Raw genomic sequence first — 20058 nt, 5'->3', positions numbered from 1 at the left:
TGTCTCTGCTTTTTAATATGCTGTCTGGGTTTGTCATAACTTTGCTTCCAGGTATCACATGTCTTTTAATTGCATGGCTACAGTCACTGTCTGCAGTGATTTTGGAGCCCAATAAAAAAAAGTCTGTCATTGTTTCCACTGTTCCCCCATCTATTTGCCATGAAGTGATGGGACCAGATGCCATGATCCCAGTTTTCTGAATGTTGAGTTTTAAACCAGTTTATTCACTCTCCTCTTTTACCTTCATTAGGAGACTCTTTAGCTCCTCCTTGTTTTATGCCATAAGGGTGGTGTCATCTGCATATCTGAGGTTATTGATATTTGTCCCAGCAATCTTGATTCCAGCTTGTGCTTCATCCAGTCTGGCATTTTACATGATGTACTCTGCATATAAGTTAAATAAACAGGGTGACAATATACAGTCTTGACTTACTCCTTTCCCAATTTGGAACCAGTCTATTGTCCTTGGACTGCAAAGAGATCTAACCAGTCTATCCTAAAGGAGATCAGTCCTGGGTATTCATTGATAGGACTGATGTTGAAGCTGAAACTCCAATACTTTGACCACCTGATGCAAAGAACTGACTCATTTGAAAAGACCCTGATGCTGGAAAAGATTTAGGGCAGTAGGAAAAGGGGATGACAGAGGATGAGATGGTTGAATGGCATCACTGACTCAATGGACATGGGTTTGGGTGAATTCCGGGAGTTAGTGATAGACAGGGAGGCCTGGCATGCTGCGGTTCATGGGGTCGCAAAGAGTCAGACACGACTGAGCGACTGAACTGAACTATTGTTCCATGTCTAGTTTTAACTGATGCTTTTTGACCTGCATACAGATTTCTCTGGAGGCAGGTCACGTGGTCTGGTATTCCCATCTCTTGAAGAATTTTCCAAAGTTTGTCATGATGCACACAGTCAAAGGCTTTGCTGTCGTCAATAAAGCAAAAGTAGATGTTTTTCTGGAACTCTCTTGCTTTTTTGATGATACAGTTGATGTTGGCAATTTGTTCTCTGGTTCCTCTGCCTTTTCTAAATCCAGCTTGCATATCTGAAAGTCCTCAGTTCACATACTGTTGAAGCCTAGCTTGAAGGATTTTGAGCATGACTTGCTAGTGTGTGAGATTAGTGTAATTGTGTGGTAGTTTGAACATTCTTTGGCATTGCCCTTCTTCGGAATTGGAATGAAAAACTGACCTTTTCCAGTCCTGTGGCCACTGCTGAGTTTTCCAGATTTGCTGACTTATTGACTGGAACATTTTCACAGCATCGCCTTTTGGGATTTAAAATAGCTCAGCTGGAATTCCATCACCTCCACTAGCTTTGTTTGTAATAATACTTCCTAAGGCCCTCTTGATTTCACACTCCAGGATGTTTGGCTCTAGGTGAATGATCACAACATTGTGATTATCTGGATCATTAAGACCTTTTTTGTATAGTTCTATGTATTGTTGCCACTTAATATCTTCTGCTTCTGTTAGGTCCATACCATTTCTGTCCTTTATTGTGCTCATCTTTGCATAAAATGTTCCCTTGGTATCTCTAACTTTCTTGAAGAGATTGCTAGTCCTTCCCATTCTATTGTTTCCTTCTATTCCTTTGCATTGATCATTAAAGAAGGCTTTCTTATCTCTCCTTGCTATTCTTTGGAACTCTGCATTCAGATGGATATATCTTTCTTTTTTTCTCCTTTGCCTTTTGCTTCTCTTATTTACTCTATTTGTAAGGCTTCCTCAGACAACGGTTTTGCGTTTTGCATTTCTTTTTCTTGGGGATGGTTTTGGTCACTGCCTCCTGTACAGTGTTACAAACCTCTATCTATAGTTCTTCAGGCACTTGGTCTATCAGATCTAATCCTTTGAATTTATTTGTCACTTCCACTGTATAATCATAAGGGATTTAATTTAAGTCATACCTGAATGGCCTAGTGGTTTTCCCTACATGCTTCAATTTAAGTCTGGATTTTGCAGTAAGTAGCTCATGATCTGAGCCACAGTCAGCTCCAGGTCTTGTTTTTGCTGACTCTATAGAGCTTTTCCATCTTTGCCTGTAATGGTTCAATAAACTTTTATTTTGTTTTAAGGACTAAGAAATTACATGGAATAACGCAATTGCCTAGAACCTTCACAGTGACTATGGTAGCCTGAGTCATCCTTCCCAGTGTTTGGTGACAACTGAGATTTTTCAATTCAAATATACTTTTCTGCAAACTCATTAGCACCTCATTTGGTAATCTTGAGCATTTTGTGGCTTCAGTTACAACATATATATTTTGACAACTCTCAATGTATAATTCTTCACCTTACTGGATTTCAAACTTGTGTATCCAACTGCTTCCTATTGCTAGATATCTCCTGACATCTCAAACTCAACAGATCCAAAGCTGCATTTATTATCACACTTGTAGACCTAGTTTTTCCTCTCATCTGCTCAATTTCAGCTGGGAGGTGAGGGCCAGTGTTAATTCAGTTGACTGATTGTTCAGGCTGGTACTCATTTCTTCACAAATCCATTAAAAACTAGAAAGGTTGATTTTATGAAATACAGAAGAGACATTCTTCATTCAAGTATAACTAAAAAGCCATGCTTTTCTTTTAGAATATTCAATAAGCTAGTTCAAGAGATGGCTACTTAAAATTGTATCACTATCTTCCTAGCCACTACATCCAGGAACCTGAAGGCCACTCCAGATATCTTCTCTACTCTCACTATCTTGTTCCCTCAGCTTTTTGATTTTTCAATCTACAGAAACATCTCCAAATACATGTTGGGTTTCTCATTCCCTCCCTTAACTTCCCAACTTCAACTGTTTTTCTTTTCACTCTTGGAATATTTCAACTGCTTCCAAGCTAATGTTCCTACCTCTGGCTTTGGGCTTCACCATATGGCTGACTGTTAACCTACTTGAAATACAGGTGATCAGTACTATCCCTGATCAGCTGGCTTCAGTGGTTCCTCATTTAACTTACAGCGTAAGTTAAGGGCCCTGTGTGCCCCTGCTCTGACCACTCCAACTTGCGTTATAGACTCTCTTGACTTTACCCTTTGTTTCAGTAATCCTGAACTATTTTATATATTTTCCTTTTTGAGGCATACTCTTTGATGACTTTGTAATTTGCTTGTGACTCTAATGGTTTCTCTACATAACTCCTACTCACCCTTCAGAGATTATCTCAGGTGGGCCCTCTTCAAGAAACCCTTCCTGCCTCAGTCAGCCTGGTCTGGATAAGAGCTCCTCTAAATCCTATGAATTCCTGGTACATATCTTAATCCAGCTATTGACTGCACTGTGTTGACAAGACACACTCTCCCACCAGTTTGGTGGTAAATTTCCCAAAATAAAGGCTTTTTTTGTCTTATATCGCTAGCACTATATTTGAGTCATCCACAATAAATAATCAGTAGCTGATGCTGAGGGAAATGTATACTTTAGGTGTGCAGAAAATGTATACTTTACGTGTGAGAACCAGAGGTTCTCAACACTGGTTGTAAATAGGAATCTTTAAAAAATACAGGGACCAATGACCCACCCCTGACCATTTAAGTCAGAAACTGTGAGGAGAGTGGCAGGGTTGGGATAAGGATTGCCACTTTGACATTTAAAACTCAACTAATAATGTGTGAGACTGGAAGCCAATTGGTTAGATGATCACTGGGCAAGGATTTGGAAATCCCAGTGGCTCAGTAGGTATAGAATCCATTCGCCTGTAATGCCAGGGTTGCAGGAGACATGGGTTCAGTCCCTGGGTCGGGAAGATTACCTGGAAGAGGAAATGGCAACCCACTCCAGCATTTTTGCCTGAAAAATTCTGTGCACAGAGGAGCCTGGAGGGCTACAGTCCAAAGGGTAACAAAGAGTAGGACATGACTGAGCAACCACACACATGTTAGAGACAGATGGAAGTGTTGATATTTGAGGCACCTTGCATCCATGAAATTCCATGAGATGACTGCTGGAAATATGCTTATTACTGGTGAATATTCTCAAAATATACCCTGCACAACAGAAAGCTTATTTTGTTTTTCACCCAGGTAACTTAGTTGACCAGCCAGGGATGACTGTGAATCATTCCACGACCTTAATGCTTTTGAAAGAACATTCACCAGAAATACACATGTATTTGTTTAAAATAATGTAAGAAAAGAGGAGAAAGTGGAGAAAAAGAAGAGTGGGTTTTAGTTGCTTTATACATTTATGTCGTGATATTAGGGAAAGAAGTCTCAAATCTAAATACTTCCTGGTTCATGCAAAAGGCCATGTTCAAACTTTATTCCTTTCTTGTTTATGGTGATGATAATGATGGGCAATATATTTTCTCTCTTTTATAATATCTATGTCTACTGTAACAGAGAAGCTATGCCACATGTTGATTTTAGAAGCTTTTATAATTTATTGGACTTGCAATAAGTTCTATGTGGAATAAGAAAGAGAAGTTTGAGACATCAGAATTTGTGGGAGGGCTAAGTGACTTCCCTGGTGGCTCAGATGGTAAAGCATCTGCCTACAGTGTGGGAGACCTGGGTTCAATCCCTGGGTCAGGAAGCTCCCTGGAAAAGGAAATGGCAACCCACTCCAGTACTCTTGCCTAGAAAATCCCATGGACGGAGGAGCCTGGTGTCTGGTGCCCATGGAGTTGCAAAGAGTCAGACACGACTGAGCGACTTCACTTTAAGTGACTCTAGTTAATAATTTTCCCATTAAGAGTACTTTCTAAGAAAACAGTTAAGTTTTGAAAATAAATATCAAAACAGTAAAAAAAAAAAAAAGGAAAGGAACTCCTTTTAAAATGATCATTTAAATGTTAGACAAATACCCTAAAGTCTTACAATCTCAAAAGTCACATTCAAACTCTCAATCTGTTTGATTAAAAAAAAAGTTTAATGAACTGTAAAATAAATACACTTCCATTAAATATTAAATAAATTATTTACAACTTGAAAAAATAGTTTTTATCTCCATGCATCTTTATGTACAGAAATAAGACTTAGCATTAAAAAGTGACAATTGAAAGTTTAAAACCATCAGAACGAAAAGGTTCTGTTTTCTTGGGATTTGCTGAAAAGAAGAACCAATGTATCACTTGCAGCTGTGACTTGGCAGTGACTCCGATCTGATACCCTGTTGGAAAATAAAATGAACTGTTAGAGACAGCCCAATTCCAACATAGCTTTGAGATAAGGTCAAAGAATAATCATCAATCAGAATTTCTGCCAATTTTTTTTTCCCCCTAGGATGTCTTGTGGAAAGTGCTAAAAGCTTTTCAGAGACAAACTAGCCCTTCTGACTTGAATCTGTCTTTCACATCTGTTTCGGTTATATGCATACTTGGGTAGAAGACTGTGTGTTCAAACCTGTTTCATCAAATTCTGTTTATTAAAATTGCAGCACTGAGAATAGTGATGAGAAATAGTTTTCCTAACCAAATCTATGAAGCGGACATAATTAAAAACAAAGATTAAGTGGCTCAGTATATTTATGATATACAGTTAATTTAGGATAATTAGTACCAAGGGCATAATAATAGTAGCTACCAGTTAATAGGCAGCCACAATGTGCCAACACAGCATATTCCTTTTCCTAAAGTCATTCTGGACCTCCTTTGAGAAATTTCAATTGCACTAAACAACCAAAAATAAACTCTTATTCATGCTGGTGACTTTAGCTTCACAACATTAAGCCAATTCATTAATAACTTTTGATGAATAAGTATTGAGTATGGCACTGGCATGGACAATTATCTATTTCATGACTTACTGAGCTAATTCTGTAATAGGCTCAGAACACAATGCCTGTACTTAACCAATGCTAAAGATAGTGTTCTTCAAGCATCTGGAATGTTAATAAAAGATGGAACCGCAGACTTAGTAGATTTAGGATTTGGCTTACAAATATGCATATTTAGCAAGTATCTCAAGTAATTCTTAAAGCAATGGAAGGCAAAAAATAATATTGGGCTGGTGAAAAAGTGCATTCGAGTTTTTCTGTAAGATTGTAAGGAAAAATCCTAACATACTTTTTGGCCAACCCAATAACTTGAGATGTGACCTCTTTCCAAAATGTCTGAGGAAATGGAGTTCCTTCTTTTGACTGACATTAAGAGTGTCCTTGATCTCCCTGCCTCCCGCTTCCTGTGGAAGTTTGCTTCATCAGCTGTTGACTTTAGTTATCAATGAAATATCCCTCTCCATACTTTCTCCATACAACATGCTCAGCTCTCTCTCTTAAAAAAAAAAAAAATTTTTTTAAATAGGAACTACAATTTGTACACTAACCAAGTTACCTGTCCAGTGTGAGTCCTTCTCCATTCCTGCTTCTCTTCTGTGCAAGGATATCCCACTGGTGTTTCTACTTCCTCACATTTGTAGTGCAGGTGCCCTGATGTTGGCTCTCCACCATGTGAGCTCAGCCTATCAGTTCAACCTTATCTTCTCCAACACCATTTGAACTAGGTCATCTTTCAAACCTTTCTAAAATAATCTAGCCCATCTCACACTACTGATCTTCCTTTCCCCTTATAATCACTTGTCCCAGTCTCATCAGTTCTTTGAGACTCACTTCCAATGCCATCCTCTATCGCATCTTTCTCTGCTCCCTAAATGCAGCCCACTGGATTCTATCTCTCCTTCGCTGGAAACTCCTCATATTCCATTAGTTCCTTTTTTACGACATATATTTTACTCCCCCTGATATTCTTGTTTCTTGCATCTTTTTCTATCTTCAAAACACTAAGCTCTTTGAGAACAGAATTTGTGTCTCCTTCATTTTTCTATCCCTTAGAATAGTAAGGACATGGTCAATTCTCAGTATGGAACTGCAACTCAAGCTGAAAGAATAACACCTTTGCGTAGCCAATGTTCATAGTGTACCATTAAGAAAATTTGCTTTTCTCATTTTTCTTCAGATAATAGACATTATATTTTTAAAATTGTAAAATATTATTTAAAGATATCTTTTAAAACTCCAACCTGCAATAATACCTTCAGTTATGCTACAGCATGTGCATTTCCATTTTCTTGTCGAAGTTTCTTTCGTTCTTCAGCGACACCTTCATATCCCCTGAGGTATCGTCTTCGAAGCCTTCAAAGAACAAGATATTCTACTGTCATCAAAGTTCTATTCATATATACATTGACTGGGGTTTCATGAGCACAGGGAATTTCTTTCATGAGTCCTATGGACCCACTATACACTTACGGACCACTTCACCAAACCCAAAAAACTAAACCCAGGTAAAAAGTATCACAATGTTCTTTTTTAAGGGAATCTTTATGTTGATTTTATATAAACATATTCCCAAAGTACTGAGATTTAAACAAATGTGCATTGGGATGCAAACTTTTAGAAGGCATGAAACATATCCATATTTTTCCCCAAAACAGCACAATTGTAGGCACAGCTGGAAGAAGATAGTATAGTTTTACCACAGAAGGGCTGTATGCTTGCACAAACTAATGTAAATGCTTAGGTTTTGTTTTTTTATACAGGCTTAAAAACAAATTGATTTTATTTCTAAATATAATAAATATTTCTAATTTTATTTATTGCTACCTGATACCAAAAAAACTCAATGGTCTGAAATGTTTTAGTGTTGTTCAAGCAATTCAATTTTTATTAGCTTTTTTATCTACTAAATGTTATTATTAAAATCTTAAGAACTTTTGTTGTGATGTTTGGGAAAAAACTGATTTCAGTTATGTAAAAGCAGCAACTGTGTCTTAGGCTGGTATTTGCGATGTGTTTCAAATACAGGGAAGAATACAAGAGAAAAGGAAAACATGACAAAGCTTTTCCATACTTTTCCAAAGGATTATTAAATATTTCAATTTGAATAATTATGAGTTTTTGAATAATTCTTTCAAAACATCTTCCCTAACTGGCAGTTTCTTCTTCTGTCATTCTATGTCAAATAATAATGGTGTCTGAGTGTATTTTTCCTAAACACACTGGCATATCATATCGGGCTTGAGGTACCAACAGACCAAAATAATTTCTCGGATGTGCAAAACAAATTTAAACCACACATCAAACTTTACGTGCATCATAAAATTGTGTTTTACCTGGCATTTTATCATTAGCTGATCTGAGTTTAAAATAATAGTAAACAATGACAGAAGATAATTCCTTGTTTCCTGAATGGCAGGAGTAGTAGATCATGTATACAATCCAGTTGTTAAAAGTAATTTACCAAGACCTAAAATTAGAATAATGAGTCTTGCTTTTCCCAAGCTCCAGTAGCACATGAGTCATTACAGAGCCATTCACACCCTCCCTGAAGCTCCTTAATCTACTGACTTTTGTTTGACAGACAATGCCATTTTTACATACCCACCAGTGGCTAGGACATACCTAGGACAGTCTAGTTCTAACATTCATTGGTCATGAAGTGAAGTAAGTGATCTGTTATTATGAGCACAGGGAAGATACTGCTAGAATGAAACAGTAATAGAATTGTCCCTGCTTCCTACGCCATGCCATATGGAGGAAATGTTTTGTGTTTTTTTTTTAGTAATTGAATTCCCATACTTCATTTGACAATAACAAAATAGGCATAAGCTCTAATAAGTCAGTACCATGCTATCTAATTCCTAACTCAGAATTTTGCATTCTGACAGAAGCAGAAGACATCTTTTCTTGGCTCCTGGTTTGAAGCTCTTTGTGAATTTTTAGTATCAAAGCAATGTCTCTGACAATCTAGTTCCTAATTAGCTTCTGGGAAGCTTGCTTAAGCTTAATATAGTAATAGAAGATATTAACAATCTGAGATTCAGAAGTAGCCATGAGTAGACATATAACATGAAACAAAACCATCAATTTTTAAGTTCAAGAAAAGGGGTTCATATATTAAGTTTCAACGGTGGCCAAAGGAATATTTAACCATATTCTGTGAATTGTCAATAAAGGTAAAGATATGGCCAAATATCACATACCACTAATAGAATAACTCACGTAAAATATGATACCGCATTAAGATAGAAATCCTGAAAAAAATCAACCTGGCATTACTTTATTAGGGATTTTAAAGACATGCCTTACTTACAGGATTGTAATAAAAACAGCAATAGCTGTGAAGGTCATGGCAGAGACGAAAGCAGCTATAGCTGCTAAAGCAATTTTTGATAAATCGCTGTCGACCATGCTCTGAGTCTTCATGGACTTTTCCCCACATCGTTCACCAAAGTACTCTGAATAACATCTGCAAATAACCCACATTTTAAAATTATAATCACTGAAAAGATTCCAATAAATTTCACATTTACTTTACAGATCACAAACCATCATTAATTCTAGCATTCAAAAAATCAGTCCAGGCATTTATTTGTATTTGAAAATGATGAGCTGTAGAATGCATTCGCACCTAAGGTCTATTAGTATAAGAACAAGTTGAGATTAGTCTGGGTGTGATATTCCAAGAGGACACGCCTTTTCATTCTTTGTGCTCCTTGTATGACCAACTGATGAATTCAGTGGCTTGTTAGGCAGCGAATACATTCCACTACCATTTAATGTGCTAGCAGCTTTTAGGGAGAAGGAAGCAAAAACAACATTAAGTGAAACTACCTTAGTTCCTTTTTTATCAAGAGGTTTTGTAAAATATATATTGCAAAATGATGATTTCCACCAGGGTTCAGCAAACTATTGCCCACGGGTCAAATCTGGCCATTTGCTAGGTCTTTTATAGCATGCAAGCTGAAAAATGTTTTTTGTTTTTTTTTTTTTTATAGTTTTAAATGGCCATGTTTTAATTGGTTATATGATAACCATACATAATCTTGACCCACAACACCCAAAATATTTCATATCTGCTTCTTTAAGGAAGTTTGCCAACTCTTGGTTTATACATTGAAAAAAAACAAATGGTTTTCTGCAACTAGGGGTTTCACACACAGTATTAGAAATATAGAATTCCATATGATTTAGGGTCACTTACTGGCATGATACTGTTTCCAGTTGCTCTAAAAATGTGCATTTTCCATGAATGCAGAAATTCTGAAATTCTGTATCACACAGATTTTTCTTCTTTCTGTTTCTTCTATTTTTTCCACTTTTGCCTCCCTTTTTCTTTCTCTTGGGTTTATCTGAAGTCTTTTCACTTTCCGTTTTGTTTTTCTTAGGCTTAACTACCTGTTCAACTAAAAAATAAAAAAGAAAAGATTTATTGACAAAAGTCTCTCTTTATGTGGAACACCATTTTGAAGACATGAGAGAAAAATGTCCTAGCAGTGAAAGTTCACAGGGTAACAGCCGTATCAGTCTCATTTTTTAACACAACTCATATACAATAATTGAACAAAGACAATATCTGTATTATGTGGCACTTAGAATCTGAACACATTTGTTATTTTATTAGCTTAAAAACATATTTTATTTGTATCAGTATTATTACTACTGATAACAGGAATAATAGGAGTTACTTGTCTAAGAAAATCCATGAAATATTTTAAACATTTGTTTTTACTTTAATTCATACCAGGTTCTTGGTAACAAGCATTAATTTAATTAAACCCAAATCACAGTTGAATGTATTGTTACTATCCACATGATACAGATGAGAAAAAGTAGAGTCGAGTAAAGACAAGTAAATTGCACTAAAACAGTAGCTAGAAAATGGCAGTGCTGGAATGTTAAAGCCTATTAATACCCAATTACATTATGTTTTCTCTTGGAAAAGCTCAGTTCCATTAATTAAAGTGGGGTTTGAATATATTTGATCATTTTCTTTACTCATATCAGTCTTGTGCTTTCATAGTTGGGAATTGGTGTGCTATTACCTGAGGTGAAAAGAACAGAATTATACATTAGAGTTAACTTTCTTCAACTCCCAGATTACAACAGATTATAATTAATTGATACCTTCTGGGGGCTAATTTCTATGATCAATCTATTTGGAAAACAGAGTCCAGAAATATTTGTACTTGGTGCTTCATGGGTTCATCTTAACTCTTCAGATTCACAAAAACCTTTGTTCAGTGTTATAGCTAAGCAGGGTATAGTTTATCCACACATTAAACATAGGAAGGAGGAGTTTCTATGTTAGAGCTGTGCATTTTGTCTTACTAATCTCTGCATAGGTTTATCTGAGCAAGTATTTAGTGAGCCCAGAGAAAAGAGTCATAAAGTCATAATAAAGTTAGTCAAAATGGTTCTGCAGTGCTCAGTAAATAGAGAACTCTAGAAACATAAGGAAGGGTAGCAAAGCTGGAGCCCTGTGATTAAGGTAAAAAATATTAAATACTTTCAGTATTTTAGCGGTCATTATATTAGTCATTAACAATAGTCAAATTAGGAGCAATGTTTAATAGGTGGCTATGCAATTTTTGTGTTGAAACTTCCCTCTTATGATAAGAAAAGTACCCCAAATTAGAACAGTTCCTCTAACAGAGACATTTTAAATCGATATTACAGACTTTACAGATACATTACAAATTTTAAACAGAGACAGTCACTATGCTGAAGTGCTACAATAGACATTATCTTCATGGATCAATTTTCACTGTATTTTACAGTGTATTGTAATTTTGGCCCCTAACCATTTTCATTCATCACCATCAATTCATTTGGCCTTATGAAATGCTAACTTGAAATATCTTTAAGAGAAAAATTTCTAGAGTCTTAATGGTCTCATCTCATCCCCCTCCCAAAATAAGAAACGGACCCCTTTCCCACCTTATGTAAAAGCACATAAGGGAGGTGTGGAGCAAGGGAGGAAAATGGAGTGTTTGATAAAACTTTTCCCACCTGCCACTGTCTTCATGTTATCACTTGCTATTCCTTCACCAGTTCTGGGAGCTAGACAGAGAGGGAGGAGTCAGGGAAACTAAGATCAGGAAAGAAGACGCTTTAAACCCTGCCTTCATAATGGATGCTCCTAGGATATTTAGATTTGATTTACTGATGACCTCGTCTGCCCTCAAACTCCAAAGTAATATGAGAGTAATGAACAATAGTGACCTCTTACTCTGGTACCCTCATTTTAAGTAAATGCTGTTTTTGAAAAATCAGATAACAGCAGAAGAGAAGAAATTATAGGTCACTATTATTTAACTGACAATTGAGATTTAGGGTTAAACAGAGATTTTAGTGACATAAAATCCATGCATATTTGTTCTTTAATATTTCCAGAAAGTGATATTACTAATGCCAATGTTGCAACACAATACACAGTGGCTAAGATCCAATCATTCTTTTCCCATTACATCTTTCTGTTCCCTTACCTGGGTCTCCTGCATTGCAGGCAGATTCTTTACCAACTGAGCTATGAGGGAAGCCCTATTTGTGTCCAACTGCAGTTATTTAGAGAAAAATGGTGGTGGGAAGCGGCTATAAAAGCTGATATAAACTATATAGGGTTGGTTGATGTCTACATTGGTTTTTCACATCAGGGAGTGGTCATGTGGCAGAGTATCTGAAATCCAACAGATTGGAGTTTTTCATTCTGGCTGTGGAACTTTGGGCAAAATGCTTAAGCTTCAGTTATCACATCTGTAAAATGATAACAATTCCTACCTTATAAAGTTGTGAAGATTAGACTTACCAGACATGAAACGTTTGTTAGAGCTCCGGACACAAAGGTTGTGCCCACTAAAAGCTCTTTCTATCTCAGTTTCCAGCTTAACTAGCAGGATGCACAACAGTCATACACACAAGAAAGCCACTGGAAGATCTTGGAGAGGCTTTTCTTTTGAAGCAGCTTTGCTCATACAAACCACATATCTTATAGGCTATACTGTCACCTTCTCCTCTACTCACCTCTGACTGAATCATCTACAATATAGCCAGATATCTGTGGTTCATTATCATACTCTTCTGCATAGTCATAGTCGATCGTGGAGGACAGTTCGCCACCAGGAGGCGTTTCACTTGCAGAGGAAATCTCACTTCTTGAGGTCACCTCAAATCTGTCAGCACTGTGGTCCCCAGAAAATGGTTCCCCTTTTCCAGAGTAGGTGTCATTGACGTCTAATCCGGCAGTATAATGGGCTATGGGAGCGAGAATAAGAGAAGAAAAGAAAAAGTAAAGCAGGGTGCCTTTTCTCTCCAGTCAATTCTGTTCGGGAGGAATGTTTATCTTCAAAGCAGTGACTGCACATGTGTTATTGTTTGTGATTGAGTCACTTATGAAAGTTGCTTCATAGTCTGCCGACAAGCAAACTCCACTGTCCCAATTACAGAGCTTCTTTCATTTAGGTTTTCTTTTCCACAGATAATCTACATTAATTTCCACATCAAAAACCCACCAAATAGGCAAATTAATGTAATATAATTATTTAAGAGGTAACATCTAAATATGACCATACTTCATATATATATATATATATACACAATAGAATGTTAACTGTTCCATTTTAATAAACAGATTCTAGAGATAAACCCAATATCTTTTTAACACATGCAGTACCGTTTTAAAAAGAGTATGCATATCAAATGTAAAAAGTAATATGAATAGTAGTTGGTAATAAATTTTCTTACTGTCATTGTTTCTTATTATTGCCCTCACATAGAGAAGAAACTAGGGACTAGGTAAGACTTGGGGGGCAGTTTCAAGCCCCTGTTTTATCGTTTGTTGCTTAGTGGCTAAATCTTATAGGACTATTTTGCGACCCCATGGACTGTAGCAAGCCAGGCTCCTCTGTTCAAGGAATTTTCCAGGCAACAATCCTGGAGTGGGTTATCATTTCCTTCTCCAGGGGATCTTCCCAACCTAGGGCTTGAACCCACGTCTCCTGCTTGGCAGGCGGCTTCTTTAGGTCTCAAAACAGTGTCAGAGTGGTGCTTTTAAGTAGAACCTCTTCCTGGGACGATGCCAGGCCCTCTAGAATGGTAAAAACAAAATCACTTGACAGAGGAGACGAAGAATTTAGGTAGGAGGTAAGACTCCTTGGTCTAGGACTTAACTTCTCTTCTGCAAGATCTCTGGAAATCACTTTACCGCTCTGGACCTCTGTTTCTTTATCTGTAAAAGGAAGGGTATGGATCACAGGATCTCTAAACTCTCCTTCCTCTGGACTAAAGTGAGAGTACAAAGATTCTCAGGCACCCTCCTGCTGGCCTGGAACCTCTAAGACACCCGGCCTCTTTTCTCTGCCTCCATAGGAGGGGCCGGTATGTCGATTACCTCCCATCGGACAGAGTCGGGGGACACCCAGGGGCGGATTTCTTTTTCTTTTTTTTTTAAGAATCAGCAGCAAAATCCAAGAGGCGACCAGTTTGGCCTCTGTGGGAGAAGCTCCGGGCAGCTCAGAGCCGGGATGTCCTCACCTGAGCCAAAGATGAGGAGCGACAGCACCACGGGCGCCGGCGGCAGCAGCGGGGCTCTCATTGGTCCCTCGGAGCGGCGGCGTCGCGGTCTCTGGGGCAACTCGGCCGGGAGCTGCGGGCGGGAGGAGGCGGTGGTGGCCGAGAGCTGGGACGCGGGGGGCCGCGTGGCCGAGCTCGCAGGCCCGGCCAGCCTGGGGCACTGGAGGCAGCTCCTGGAGCTCGCCTCGCGATCCCTGGGCTCAGGTTCCCTGGGCTCAGGCTCGGGCGCCAGGTGTGCGAACATTCCAGAGGTGCTGAGTGCACCTGCCGCTTTATAGGCCGGGCGGGAACCCGGGCATCGCCCGTGACGTCACGCCGCGGCGGAGGGTGGAGGCGGGCGGCCTCCCGGGAAGAAGTTACTACCCGAAAACCACACACGGATGCCAGGCGCCCCACCTCCTGGGAGCGCAGAGAGCCGCTGGAAGGAAGTGAAAATTAAACCTCTCGCTGCAAGCTGAAAAAAAAAAAAATTACCAGATCCATACAAGGGACAGGAGTGGAGTTTGGGAGCTAGGAGCTGACATTCAGAAGTCCCGAACATTCAACCCATCTGAAAATCCTCGGAATATACTTTGGTTGATCTTAGTGTTACCACAGACAGGAATTACCTAGAAAAAATTCCATTTTAAAATGTTGAAGTACCTTAAGATCAGGAGTGACTTAACAATGGTCCGATGTCTTTAACAATAACGGTCATGACTACAGAGCCCACCTCCTAATGAGAAGCTGCTTTATTTACCTTATCTCACCCGGGGGCCCTTCCTCACCCACTACTGTGAAGTGGTCAGAATTTCCAACCACCTCCTGTCCAATTTATTTTTGTGGCCCAGGGACCCATCCTTGTCAAAATTATTATTTATTGATTTTTTTTTTTTTTTTTTTTGGGCAGAACAATACACTAAAAATATTACCAATACCACCTCACTCAAAACCTAGGGAGGTCTAAGTATCATCTTCCCTGTTTTACAAGAGGGACAAATGTCAGCTTTACAAGGCAGGGAGGACTTCACACAGCTGGTCATGGCAGGAGCCAGATAGATTCATCTTCAACCTCATCTCACTCTTAAACTCTCTTTCCACTCTGATAAAAGGATTTAGACTAAACTTCTCTTTGAAAAATGAATTTCTACAGGAGAATAATATTTAACCTAAAGGAATAGTCTCTGCTGATAGCATATTGGGATTGGATGACGAAGAATGGTGGCCAAGATTTTGCTTCTGGAATCCCAAGACAGAATGGGCCAGCTTTGAGAATCCATTTAGAACCTAGCAGGGCATTGTAATCATGACAAGCAGATAAAGTGAAGCGAGAGGGAGAGATTGATTAATTTGACTAACTTCTACATGGAGACAACTCCAGAACTTGATTTTTCATGACCTGAAGAAGAGAAAAAAGCATTGTTCTAAGTATTTCTTTGTCCTGAAGGTATCTGTCTCTTCTGTGACTGTTCCAGTAAAACAGTTCTTTTTAGGAATGTGGGTCACAGTGGTATGTGTCCTAATTCTGGGAAACTTTTTTAAAAAGTTGCGTATTTTTAATGACATGTCATAATAATGTAGGCTAAATAGTACCTTACATTTAGTAGGATAAAATAGAGTCATGACTCGTGTCTTTGCTCCTATTGGACATTTGTTGGGACCATATTTTGTGTATTTCACTTGTTTTCTGTTTTATGCAGGGAGATAATGAAATGATGACCAGTTCCCAGTAGCTCAAGGAGGTGAAAGTCAGATGCAGGGTAAAGTAGGTCTGTTATATCAGATAAGGAGGACTGAGTGCCACGAAAAACCAGGATGCAGTTTAGTTTTGTTCTGTGTATCATGGAGAGCACTGTGGAAAGATGGAGAGGTCACTCGATGGTCTTCCCAGAAGCAAGTGAAAATGAAAAGAATACCTGAAGACAAGGTGTGACCAAGAGTGGAAAATCAGATGAGAAAGATGACCCTGCCCATTCCAGGGTGAAGCAGGGGCCTGCATGGTCATCTTTTTTGGTGGATGAGGTGACTGTGATTCAGAGAGACTCATATTCTTACCAGCAGATTTCAAAAGATGGTGGAGATTTTGTTTAGCGTGCAGATTGTTGCCTAGGCTGGTATATCTTTCTGCTCTCATAGGTTTTAATTTTGTTCTCGTCCTTCTCTTCCTCTCTTCTTACTCTTTCTTCTTATTGAAAGTGAAAGTGAAAGTAGCTCAGTGAGTCTGACTCTTTGCAACCCCATGGACTATACAGTCCATGGAATTCTCCAGGCCAGAATACTGGACTGGGTAGCCTTTCACTTCTCCAGGGGATCTTCCCAACCCAGGGATCAAACTCAGGTCTCCTGCATTGCAGGCGGATTCTTTACCAGCTGAACCACCAGGGAAGCCCTTCTTCTTATTGAGGTGAATGCAAGTTGTGCACACCTATCATCAAAAGTGTTTCACTTTGAAGTGAAAGTGGGCTCTTTACATTGGAAATTGTCTTGTCTTTTTCCAGTTGGAAATTTAGAGGGTGGTAATTTACATTGGTGTGGAACATAACATAGCATCATAGGGACTGAGTGCTTAGTATGAACTTGAGATTCAAACCAATTGAGTTTTCATATACAAATTCCACCATATAGTAAATTACTTAATATCTGAAAGACTCTGGATTCCTCATCTGAAAATAAAAATGAAGATACCCATGTGCCGTTAAGCAGATTAGGTAAGATACATAAGCAATAGCACAGATCCTACTTGTAGTGAGTACACAATAAATTAATAAACTTGACTGTTATTAAATATTATTAACCTTAACATTGTGATAGTTACACTATATTAATCACACTGAAGAACTAAGTGACCCTTAGAAATGTAGCTACTCACAGAGTAAGTGATCAGTAATCTCCTCCAATACTTTCAAGCCATGAACTTTGTACCCACTTCACATTAAGATTAAGCATTTTGACATTATGGTGCATCACAGGATATCATGTGGTGTCATAATAGTTGCATCACAAAGGCAGCACCCCTTGATGACTCATGGCATTCAGGAATACATGCATGAGAAAAAAACCAACCCCATATAAATGTGGGATTCTTTACATTCTGATTGCTAAGTTGAGACCAGAAGGAGCAATTTCAAAAAATTCAAGTAGAGAAGCAACTCTTTTTATCCTAATAAATTAATAATTCCTTCATTGGTTTGATATTAAAGGCGGCCCCAAAGGCAAATGTTCCTAGCGAGTCACACACTCTTTTGGTGCCTAGTATCTAGAGCCTGATGATATTTTATATGTAGAGTGGAAAGAAACTCACTTTGACTCTGCTAAAAGATATTCTATAGAACCCACAGTAGAATTAATTTTTGTTCATATAGCTGATTTTGAAATTTTACAAATAGCGTCAGGGTCTGAGTAAATATTACATCATGGTCATTTTTATGAGTCAACATATGAACTCTCAAACTAAAATTAAGAAATTCTCTAAAATATAAGCAATAGTTCACGTATTATTAACAGATGCATTAGCTCCACTTAGATGTCTATAATTTTCTACTTTTCATCTTGAAAATATCCACTCTAAAGAATATGTAATTTCTAGCTCCTTCAAAAAGAGACCTTAAATGAACTTGATTGTTTTAATTTGACAGAATGAAATAAAATTTCTTGCTTTTTGTATCCTTCACATGATGACTTTTTCAGAGCAAGGACCAGAAGATGGGACTGAAAGTCATAAATGATTTGATACAGTGGGAACTAAGTAAACACAATATACATTGATATATGTGCAAAAATCAGTCCTCTAGGTAGTTCATTTATTCATCAAGTATATTTTGAGAACTAGATATTGGGTTAGAACTTTAAATTAGTCAGTGTCCTTATTTGTAAAGTCTTTACATTCTATTAAAGAGAAACACATAGTAACCAAAGAAACAATACACAAAATAAATTTAGGTAGTGAAAAGTGCTAGAAAGGAAATTGAATGTGTGATATAGAGAACTTGAATGGTGGAAGAAGATGAAATGAAGAAATATAAGGTAGCCCCTACACTTAGGTAGTTCATATTTTCTCCCTAGAGGGAACATGGCAGGATAAAATGGGAAGGATTATCCTATAGAATGTTAATAACAATATCTAAGAGCAGAGATAGACTTGTGGGTTTCCCAGATGGCGCCAGTGGTAAAGAACCTACCTGCCAATGTGGGAGACCTAAGAGACGCAGGTTTGATCTCTGGGTCAGGAATACCCTATGGAGAAGGAAATGGCAGCCCACTCCAGTATTCTTGCCTGGAGAACCCCATGGACAGAGGAGCCTGGAGGGCCACAGTCCATGGGGTTGCAAAGAGTCAGACACCACTGAAGCAACTTAGCACATACACACATGGAGATAGATATAAGCAGTAATGAACAACAGAGACAGGCATATACAAGAAGAATGAGGAATACAGAGGCCTTAAATTGGACCTCAAACGTAGACTATTTTAGGACATTTTAGAAGAGTCTATTCCACTAATCATTTCTTAAACACCTTTCTTAGCAGTGCTAGACAAGAGCTGTCTTTAGTTCTTAAGCAAAGGTTAGCTGATCGGAATCATCTGAGAACCTTTACAAAATGTATTCTCCATTTTCCTCTCTTGATTCAGTATGTCTGATGTGAGTACCTGGCCTGTGTATTAAAAAAAAAAAAAAAAAAAAACAACTTTCAGGAAAATTCTGGTGTGTACCTCTGATTAAGAACTACTCCACTAGGGATATATAGGCAAAAAAAATCAAGGTACATTCAGAGAGATTATAAAACAGTGGGACTGCATATTCATAGAGATGGAAGATTTGTTTGAAACATGAAAGATGGAGAAATGAATTTCAACAGGAAGCATTAAGTGTGATGAAGACATTTATCTTATATCTAAGAAACTCATCCTACAAATTGATTTAGATACTTTTAATTTAGTAATAAATAGGGAACTATTTTAATGTAATAAAATATGTCTGAGTATATGAAAAAGAAAAAATCCACTTTGCATATAAACATTGAAGACTCAGTTTCTCACAAGAATGGAGTCACATTTACACCAAATTATTATGGGTTCTCACTAACTCAATTCTGAATGTAAGATCAGAAAACTAGATGTCCATAACCATCGTCATACACTGAGTTAGGAAGCATGTATAATTTTAGTGTGTTATTAATCCTTTATGAATTTAGGATTTTAGGATAAGATTTGACATTTTATTATCTCTTAAAAATATACTGAGGTCAAATGGTTGAAGTATATTAGAATCCTATAGAAGATTTTTATAGTTTACTAATTTTAGTCAATAAATAATGATATCCTTAATTCATTTTTTCCAAAATTAAAAAATATGTTGTGTGTGCTTAATCTTTCTTTAATGCATTTCTACTTTCCTTAGCTTCTTGCATTTTATTTTATAAATTATCATTCCAGTTACCAAAAATTCAATATTGTGTGATGACCACTTTTTCATAGATGTGGAACTCTTGTTGTTATTGTTCAGTAGCTTAGTCGTGTCCAGCTCTTTGTAGCCCCATGGACTGCAGCACGCCAGGCTTGCCTGTCCTCCACCATCTCCCCAAGCTTGCTCAAACTCATGTCCATTGAGTCAGTGATGTCATCCAATATTCTTGGACAGTCCTCTGTCATCCCCTTCTGCTCCTGCCTTCAAACTTTCCTAGTATCAGGGTCTTAATGAATAGCTCTTCACATCAGGTGGTCAGAGTATTGGAGCTTCAGCTTCAGCATCCATCCTTCTCATGAATATTCAGGATTGATTTCCT

At 37.9% G+C, this 20058-nt stretch overlaps 1 protein-coding gene across 1 annotated transcript; it reads right to left on the bottom strand.

Moving 5' to 3' along the window:
• Positions 1-4860: 4860 nt before the first annotated feature.
• On the bottom strand, positions 4861-14570 carry AREG (amphiregulin). The gene is made up of 6 exons (XM_055587501.1): positions 14258-14570; positions 12749-12979; positions 9930-10131; positions 9039-9194; positions 6979-7078; positions 4861-5119 (listed from the first exon to the last, which is right to left on the bottom strand). The coding sequence occupies exons 1-5, from the start codon at positions 14538-14540 to the stop codon at positions 6985-6987; spliced, it is 966 nt and encodes a 321-aa protein (XP_055443476.1). The 5' UTR covers positions 14541-14570; the 3' UTR covers positions 4861-5119; positions 6979-6984.
• Positions 14571-20058: the final 5488 nt, after the last annotated feature.

Source organism: Bubalus kerabau, chromosome 7, assembly GCF_029407905.1.
Source record: "Bubalus kerabau isolate K-KA32 ecotype Philippines breed swamp buffalo chromosome 7, PCC_UOA_SB_1v2, whole genome shotgun sequence".
Taxonomy (NCBI): domain Eukaryota; kingdom Metazoa; phylum Chordata; class Mammalia; order Artiodactyla; family Bovidae; genus Bubalus; species Bubalus kerabau.
The sequence above is the reverse complement of the archived record's forward strand: the minus strand, read 5'-3'. Positions and strand labels throughout refer to the sequence as shown.